At 51.5% G+C, this 9603-nt stretch overlaps 1 protein-coding gene across 1 annotated transcript in view; it reads right to left on the bottom strand.

Annotated features, from left to right (window-relative positions):
* Positions 1-7161: 7161 nt before the first annotated feature.
* The window catches only part of LOC149365206 (alpha-scruin-like), a 103118-nt gene continuing 100676 nt past the window's right edge, over positions 7162-9603 (bottom strand). The window contains exons 2-3 of the mRNA XM_089540982.1: positions 8172-8369; positions 7162-8048 (exon numbers count right to left, since the gene is read on the bottom strand). Of these exons, the coding sequence (XP_089397108.1) occupies positions 7811-8048; positions 8172-8369 (436 nt within the window). The 3' untranslated portion in view covers positions 7162-7810. The remainder of the gene's footprint in view (positions 8049-8171; positions 8370-9603) is intronic.

Raw genomic sequence — 9603 nt, 5'->3', positions numbered from 1 at the left:
TCGATTTTTTTTCGGAGATGTGCATTCTCCTCTCTTAGAGCTTTAATTTCTATTGAGTTACGCGTAATATTATCTTGATCCGAGTGCGGAATCAGTGGGTTTGGAGAGCCCGCTCCCCAGCTCACCTTGACGCCACCCTTCGTCTGTTCTTTCTGCGGCGGCTGCTGCTGCTGCTGCTTCGGCTTGGCCGTTGACCGGTTGAGCGGCGGGAAAGAGTCATCCCTGGATCGGCTCTGGCTGCGATCTCGCACGGTGCTACGGCCTCGGGTCAAGGAGCGGCCATGGTCCCGCTCCGAGCTAAGTCACCTGGGTCGGCGCTCTCGACTCAGGTGCGGGTTCCGCTGCTGCTGCTGCCCGCGTCCACCCCCCCCCCCCCCCCCCCCCCCCCCCCCCCCTCAACAGTGAGAGCAGCACCGCATTTCCCACGATCTACAACAGCAGATACATGCCTTGACTCAAACCCTCCTGACAACCACCTCCTCTCTTACCTCCCAGCTTAGCAAGCTAAATGAGGACCTTGGCACGTTCACCACTCCCTCCTCCAGCGCCCAGGTCGCCCCTTTGGCTGACCTTGACGAAACCACCACACAGGCACATCACACCCGCTTGGTTCAGCTGGAAACTTCGGTTCTCCAGATTCTTACCACCCTCCAAGCGCAATCAAAGCAATTGGAATCATCCACATCTATGCTCCAATCCGTCCATGAGTCACTGCCCCCGGCAAAAAAGAAGGAACGCGTACCATCGCGAGCCTCTACCTCTACACTAGTATAATGGCGTTTGGCGAGGACCTCGAGATTGTGCAGTGGAACTGCCGAAATCTTTGCCACAATAAGACCCCCCTCCACCAGTATCTACTCACCCGTCCCTCCCTGCCTCATTTTCTCCTTCTCCAGGAGACCCGTACGGCCCGCACTGTCCCAGACTACCGCGCCTACCATGCCACTACGGCCACACCACTTGCGTCTATTTATGTGCGCAGTGACGTGCTCGTAGAGCAAATTGACATCCCCTTCACCCTCCTTAAATATTTAGTTGGTGTGGTTTATAACCACCCTTCTTCCCGCATCTCACTCCTTTTGTCTTTTTACAACCCCCCTGTCACTTCCTCTTTATTCTCTGCTCTGGGCAAATTCCTTCACTCTTCCTTCTACCTCCCATCTCCTTTTTAGTGGTGACTTTAGTGCCCCTCACAAATTCTGGGGCTACCCACAAACCCTCAAACCCGGCCGCCTCCTTCATTGTCTGGCCCAGGAACGCCACCTCACCCTTCTTAATACTCCTGGCTCCCCTATAGATCGGGCACTGCCTCACAACGCCCCATGACACCCGACCTCACTTTCTCTCGGGGTTCACTTTCCTTTCACTGGCAGGTGACAGCCGAAACTCTTCTAAGTGACCACTTTCTCATCATATATCATCACCTCTCTTTCCCCCATGCCTCGCTGTCATTTTTATTTATTTATTTCAAAACACTGCAGGCCTATGTGGCCCAGGCAGGAGAGGCAAACAACCTCACAATACACAAAAGAAACGAAAAAACAACACAGTATCATTCGGCGATAACAAAGGGAAGATAAAAACAACAGGATTAAAAAATACAAAATGAGACAACTTAACCAAAGAAATGTTCTTCCAATGCGTTGCTAAAATTGCTATTTTGAAAGAGATTCTGAGAGCATGTTCCAATCAGAGATGAAAGGGGGAAGATGCTATACTTAAATGAATTTGTTCGTGCGAAGACAGGCTGCAGTGTGTGTTCCTTAGTGTGTCGTGTACGTCTGGTGGTAGAAGGTTGAACATAGTTAGGTATTGGAACGTTTACCTCGCGTGAAAGAACCTTACGGAGGAACAAAATTCGGTTTATTTTTCGGCGGTCTGAAAGAAGTGGGATATTATTTTCTGCCATTAGCTTTGTGGGAGAATCAAATCTGCTATTCATCCGGTTGTTCACACTGACTGGCATGCTTTTCGCACTAATCTCGCCTCCGACTCCTTTCAATCCTACGACGACTGGACGTCGCTTATCTCTGCAGCGCTCACGTCCAGTAGCCGTCGCGTTCGCTCTCGTCACCCAATCCAAAACCCAGATCCTCACCTTCTCCGTTTATGGCGTCGCCGTAAACGTCTTCAACGCTCCTTTCGCTCCCAACCACACAATGCCCAACTTTCCTCCCGGATCACTGCTCTGCGGGCCGAGATCGTCACCCACTGCGCCTCCCTCGAGCACTCTCGTTGGAGTGCTCTTTGTGATGGCCTTGATTCTGCATTGCACTCGCAATCCGCATGGCCTCTCTTTAAATCCCTCCTTGGCACTAAGCCTGCCCTTGCTCCCTCTCTAGCTAAAGCCCTCACCCAGGGGACTCCCTCCGAAGTTTTTGATCAACTCGCCTCTCTCTACCTCCCGCCCCGTCTGGCACCTTCATACCCGGTGTATTCAGGTGGACCTAACCCCGATCTGGACCAATTCTTCACTCTCCGGGAGCTCGAATCTGCTCTGGCTGCTAATGCTACACTCTCGGCTTCCGGTGAGGATGTCATTACATACACCACACTTCGTAACCTTCCTGACTGCGCCAAAGAATTCTTCCTTCAAACCTACAATGAGGCCTGGCAGAGCGGCTGCTTGCCGAGCTCCTGGACATCCTCCCTTATTTCTATGATTCCAAAGCCGGGCAAACCTCCCTCTCTCTCTAACCTCCGCCCAATCTCCCTGACGTCGTACGTTGGTAAGACCCTTGAGCGAAAGGCTCTGACTCGCCTCCAATTTTCTTGAGGCATGAGAGTTCTTCCCCCATTCTCTCATTGGCTTCCGACGCCGCGTCTGTGCACAGGACATGTTTCTGATTCTTCAGCAAACGTTCCTGTCCCCTATACCCACTCAAATTCGTGCACTCGTGACCGTCGATGTTCGCAAGGCCTTTGACGGTGTTTGCCACGATCACATCCTTTCTCAACTAGCCTCTTTGGATTGTGGCTCCCGCATGTACTCCTATATCCGCTCATTCCTCTCTAAACGTGCGGCTCGCTTTAGAGTAGACACCCACTTGTCTAGCCCACACCACCTCACCCGTGGCACTCCTCAATGTGCTGTTCTCTCTCCTACCCTTTTCAATCTCGCTATGGCCCCTCTCGCCTCCCAGCTAGCTAAAATTCCCGACCTGCATCATATATTTTACGCCAATGACATCACTCTGTGGTGTTCGTCGGGCTCTCCCGGTCACGTACAGGGCACCCTCCAACGTGGCCTTGATGTCATTGACTCCTTTCTCACCACCGCAGGCCTCTCTCCTGCTCCTGAAAAATCCGAGCTTCTCCTTTTCAACCATTCTTCCTACCAGCGCTCACACAACCACTTCGTCTCTCTCCACCTTTCTGGCTCTCCCATTCCTGTCGTCACACAGTGCAAAGTACTTGGCTTCCCTTTGTATGCGGCCAAGAATGTGCAAGCCCTCCACCGCGCTGTAACCACCTGCCACTCGGTAACTCACCTCCTGTGGCGCGTGGTCACTCGACGGTCAGGTCCTCCACGAGGCTCACGCGTGCCGAGTTCCCCACGCGCTGGCCCTCAACAAGGTCTTGTACTTTGCACCCTACGCTTCCTTCACTCAGACTCAACTCAGCGCTCTCGAGACTGCCCTTGTGGGCCTCTACAAGGCAGCTCTCAACCTCCCTATCACTACCTCTACCACTAAGCTCTTTGCCACAGGCCTCTTCCATCCTCTTCGTTCTCTTCTCAGTCTCCATCGTGACTCGCAGCTTGCCCGGTTTTCCCTTACCCGTCAGGGTCAGTGGTTATTGACTCAAGCGGGTATCTCGCCCATTCCAATCTCCCCGTTTACCTCTCCTATTTCCACCCCCGCTCCCAGTCTTCGTATCCTTCCCCTCCCGACCAACATGTCCCCCGTCCTGTACGCCGGCCGTCGTCATGCGGCCGCGCAGCACCATTCCCCTCTCTTTGATATCCAGGGTGTAGCCTACACGGATGCCTCCTTCGCGGCTCCCCAAGGTGCCTGCGGCTACGCCCTGTACCATCCACACCTCCCCGCTCCTGAAACCCACACCAGCAGGCCGTATCTACACCCTCCAGACGCATTGTCCTTCGAGGTCCTCGCCATTGCGCATGCCCTCCAGTCATTGGCCCTCCTTCCCTCTCTTCAAGAGTACAGAGTCTATTCAGACTCACAAGCCGCTATACACCCCATACAGAAACGCACCCTGACCCCTTCTCTCCAACAGGAGGTCGAACGAGCGGTCTCTGCACTGCAGCCTTCCATCGTTTTCCTCCGCTGGGTCCCTGGGCATTCAGGGATTGACGGCAATGAGGTGGCCCATCAGATCGCCCGCGACACACTTTTCCGGGCACCGTTGATCCCTGGCCCAAGCCCTCGGAGGACGGTGGGAGACTCACCCTTCGCCGCACCATAAAAGAGGTCTACCTTGAGCTCCGCCTCGACAAACGCCTTTACCCTCCCCCTCATCTATCACTCACGGTGCCGGAGTCTCACCTTCTTCGGCAGATTCAGATGAATGCAGTTATCACCCCGTCCCGCCTCTTTCTCTATCGCTATCGATGGGACCTTTCCTGTCCCAACTGCCCTTGCATCTATGCGGACCTGGCCCATTTCCTCTTTCTTCTATTGCCCGGCTGCTCAGCAGTCGGGTTCCTTCCCCCCACCCTCTCTATCCATCACCACCTGGCTCGACTGGCTTGGCGCTGAAGGGGAAGAAGAACTGCGGCTTTTGGTCGCCCAGGCGGTCGACATGCTCGGCCTATAAATTATGGTCGAATAAAAGTCTTTTGCCACTACTACTACTACTACTAAGGATCGGTCCCTTACGGGCTGATCCAAACATACCTCCTGTCCCTTCTGAATAAATATTTTCACCACCAGCTGCCGGTTATGTGACAGCCCAAGAGCCAACTACGCTCATATCTTATTCTCCTGGCCAGCACACTTTCCCCCTGCGTCTTAGCACCTAAACAGTACGCAGCAGTGGGAGGCTGCTTTGTCCAGCACCGAGCCAATCTCCAACTTCGGCTGGTGATCTGGGCAGAGGACTTCGCGACTAGGCACGGCCTGAAGGCCGAATGCTGCTGCAGCATTTTCGTTTTTTTTAGGCCTTCAAATAAAAGTTTTTCACCACCACCACGATGCGGCAGAAACGCGGCACTGAAAGTACCCAGGTTCGAACTCAACCGCGGCGGCCGCGTTTCGATGTAGGCGGAACGCAAAAGGCGCTCGTGTGCTGTGCGATGTCAGTGCATGTTAAAGATCCTCTAGTAGAACTTTTTGACTTGTTAGTTGGTACATTGTCTTGAAAGAATGTCGTACGCCAAAAAAGGACGAAACAGGAAGGAAAAAAATCTCTGCCTCTCCCGTAAACGAGAGTAGAGTAAGCATGAAATGTTTACGGGCCTAATGTCATCTCGGTGGACACCCGAACCGCACCGTAAAGGAAGGGAGGAACGCCACCACCCGTTCGGCGCGATGCCTTGCCCTTTGAACGCAGCGCTTCTCCCCCCGATCACGTATGACAACGAAGTGTAACGTGGCATTTATGTGCTTTTTGCACGCGTTATTAGAAATCGGCAATTATAATTTCGTGCATTATCAAACGCACAGCGACTGATATCTTGATAAACATTGAGAAGGCACTGGCAGCAGTTATTTTTTGTGACTCCTTTCGAGACCAACCGGCGCTTGCATGCCGGTCGCGTAGGAGGGCTTACAGAGTCTCGTGAAATCTCGTCAAGTCTCGTACGGTGCCCGGATGTTCTCGTTTCAGAGCCCGGATGACTGGAATTCAGTGCCCGGATGAGTGGATTTCAGTGCCCGGATGAGTGGATTTCAGTGCCCGGATGACTGGAATTCAGTGCCCGGATGACTGGAATTCAGTGCCCGGATGAGTGGATTTCAATGCCCGGATGAGTGGATTTCAATGCCCGGATGAGTGGATCTCGGTCTCGGCGTGACGTCACCACACTGCCGACAACGGGGGCTAAAAGCATTTCATGCTTAAAACACAGAACAGGAAAGAGGCGCCTCTTTCCTGTTCTGTGTTTTTTCCTTCCTGTTTCGTCCTTTTTTGGCGTACGACATTCTTTCAAGTTAAAGATCCTCAGGTGGTCGAAATTATGAGGAGGCCACTGCAGATCATTAAGGCACCTCTTCCTCTCTTTCACTCCCACCTTGCTCCCTTCCCTTACGGCGCAGTTCAGGTGTCAACCAAGATATATCAGACAGATACAGCGCCATTTCTTTTCCTCAAAACCCAATTTACCATTTTACCAACTAGAGGCCGTCAGTATTCATTGTGTTCATCGGCATAACGTTGCAGACTCCCTTGATTTTGAGGAAGTGCACACAACTGGCTCTCCTGGGTCTGTGACTACGTGATGGTGGCGTGGGAGGGAGATGAGGGTTGCTGAGTTAGCGCTGACAACGTTGTGGCTGACACGCGGCACTGTAGCAATAGGCCGCAGCGTAACTTCAAGCTGGTTATGCAAGCGTGACTTTCGCTTGTATAACCAGGATTAGCTGGGCTAAGCCACAGGCATCTTTAAGGTGAAAGCCTTTAATGCCTCAGCAGAAGCTTGTCAGCAGAGGTGTCACGCTTTTGACGGGTGTCCACCGAGATATGTGAGGCAGTTACTGCGTAATTTCCTTTCCTCAAATACAATTTTCATTTTCTTCATTACGGCTCCTCTTTCTCTTTATTCTTTCACTGCCACTTCCTCCCTTCCTCTATAAATGGATAACGGGTGTCCACCCAGATATGTGAGACAGTTACTGCGTAATTTCATTTCCTTCATTACGGCCCCTCTTTCTTCTTTCACACCAACTTTCTCCCTTCCTCTACGGTGCGGTTCAGGTGTCCACCGAGTTGACATAGAACTACTGCGCCACTTCCTTTCCTCAAAAAGCGTTTCGTTCAAAGGGCAAGGCATCGCGCCGAACGGGCGGTGGCGTTCCGTGGATTCCCTGGCAGCGCTACAACGCGCTGTCGCGTTCCACTCCTAAAGGCGAAGCTTAAGCGCCATTAATTAACAGTTAGTTAGTATTTAGTCATTAATCAGTAATTATCCACGAATTAATAATTTTTCATAACTTAATAATTAGTCATTAATTATGTGCGACGTCATCCAGTGGTGTCGTCACCAGTGCCACAGAGGCAAAGTGGTGCGAAAAACGCTTTCGCCTCTACGCACTTCAGACAGACAAAGTGCACTCTGAATATTTTTCTAATTCCGAACTTCACCCCAGGTTGTATTCTTCCACTCTTCATTTTCCAAGTGGCTCTGCTCTTTCGCTTATTGATTCCAATCATGGTGGTATTGCAATCACTCCTGCAAAATAAATAATAAACGTACACTGATAAAATCGGCACACCGCATGGTGCCATCTTCCTGATTTTTGATAGCTCATCCACAGGAACATTATAGAGGGTGTTTAGGGTGTTTCACCTAAGACTTCACCGAAATTTTAAAAATAAGGTTTTTTTTTTTCGGCCTAGCAATGTCAGCGGTGAAGTACATCAGAATACAGCTAAGGCGTGCTAACTAGCAGGCTGGTGAAGTTATATTAAATAGTTAACTTTTTCACTATTACTGTTGGGCTCCTTAGTTACCGAGGGGCACGTAGCCCACCGTAATGTCCGTATCAGTTTTCATAATTTCGAAGTCGCAGTTACCATCGGCTAGTCTGGGGTATTACAACGCGCAGAGAAATAATTTGTATTTTAAAACACTGAAAATCGTTGATGTTTTCGCGCTAAGGAAGCAGTTGAGACCAGTGTAGCCGAAATCTCATAGATGGCCAGCCTCACCCACGACGGCGCCGCAGAAGGCGTGCCTGGGTGGCTGCAGCCGCCAGAACCTCTTCCAGGAGCGCCGCTCGGGCTTCCACAAGCGAAGCTCGCCCAAGGAACGGCCGTCCTCGTTCATGCCGCCCCAGAGCCACAGCCGCTCCTCGCCGGAGGAGTCCACTGTGGTCAGCACCAGGGAGTAGGCGAGGGGCGCCCACAGGCTCACCGCCTGAAACCACCTGTGCCAGAGGAGGTAATAACACTTTTCGTGCAATGGAGGACGAATCAGTCTAAACTACTTCCCTCAGCCCCCGTTTCATTCAGCAGTGCATGCACCTAACCAGCGGAATGGGAAAGCATACCGGCCATCGAGGTGGTCGAACTCGTAGACGGCGTCTGTGACTCTGCAGCGGTTGGCGGCACAGCTCGTGATGCCGCCGAGAATCCAGATGCGGGAGTCGTAGTACGCGGCAGCCGACGCCATCAGAGGGCGAGGAAGGCTGGGAAGGCGTTCCCAACGGCCGGTCGTGACGTCGAAACACTCAACAGTGTCGGTAATCCTGCGGAGGGCCGTCAACCATCCGGTTCTTTGTTTAATGTAACGCGTTTCTTTTTCGACGCAATTTGCAATCTTCGTTATATAATCAGAACTCCATCACCATTTAATTTAATGCCTTTTAGCTGTACAGCAGTACAACGAAATGAAAAAATGCGGTTCACAGCCCTTTACGGGCTCATAACGACTGGTTCAAACTCGGTAAGTTCACGTTGAAGCGGAAGAAAAAGTGGCGCAGGTTGAACATGAAAAAAAAATGAGGTATTCAAAAGTGAGGACAAAACTGCCATTTGCGCTCGTGGTTAGTCCGCACAAAGGCGGCTAGACCGACAGAAGTACAGAGTTCCACCAGTCTTCGTTTTTTAAATGCCTTCTTTACATTTTTAGTTCACCTCAGTATTCTTGGCGCCGGTTTGCTCCCGCATCTACGAGCACTTAACCCTCATCAATATGTAACTACTGAAAACTCGGAGCAAAGCTTGCGGCCTTGAGATTTTTTTTCTTTCCCTCGAGCGGTAGCTCCTGCATAATTTCGCCAGAATACGTGGAGCTAGGGCGACGACAAAAGTGTTTCTTCCCTCTCGCAGTATCGACTAACCGGTCTGCGCTGATCAATGACCGAACACGGTCGATTGAAAACGTGTCGTTATATTTTTTTTCTCCTTCTCTCCCTTCTTGTGCTCTGAAGAGCTTAAACAGCGCATGACTATTCCTGGTCTTTCTTGGCCACGCCTCGAAGCTGCTGCGCACGCGTATTCATGGTGGGCTGTGAGTTCCAAGAAACGAGTCGGAAGAGCCGCGCACGTTATCGAAGAGCATTTCAACAAGTTTCGGAGCTGCTGTTAGCTGCCTGCGTGTGTACATTGTACAGGCTTTTTTGCGTTTCTCCTGCAAAGATATGCGCCATGGTCCGGACTAGATCCAGTCAACCTGCAATCAGCAAACGGACACCATAGACACTGAGCCACCGCGGCGGATGCACAGCAGTAAACTGACCCACCTAGAACTAAACAACAACATAAAAGTTCCGGTGAAGTTTGCGCAGAAGAACTGCACTGCACGTGGGGTACCTAAGGAAGGTGTGTTTTTTAATTCAAATTTTAGCCCCTGTGACTAGCTGCCATCTCTATCCGGCGGGCACAAAAAACGACAGATGCCGGAGCAAGGATAATATAAGTAAAAAAATCACGTTGCCAATATGCATTCCTAGTTAAGCCACTGGGTGAACTCAATAGTGC

Source organism: Amblyomma mixtum, chromosome 1, assembly GCF_055824585.1.
Source record: "Amblyomma mixtum isolate Tamu chromosome 1, ASM5582458v1, whole genome shotgun sequence".
Classification (NCBI taxonomy): domain Eukaryota; kingdom Metazoa; phylum Arthropoda; class Arachnida; order Ixodida; family Ixodidae; genus Amblyomma; species Amblyomma mixtum.
This window is presented reverse-complemented; position numbering and strand designations above follow the sequence as displayed.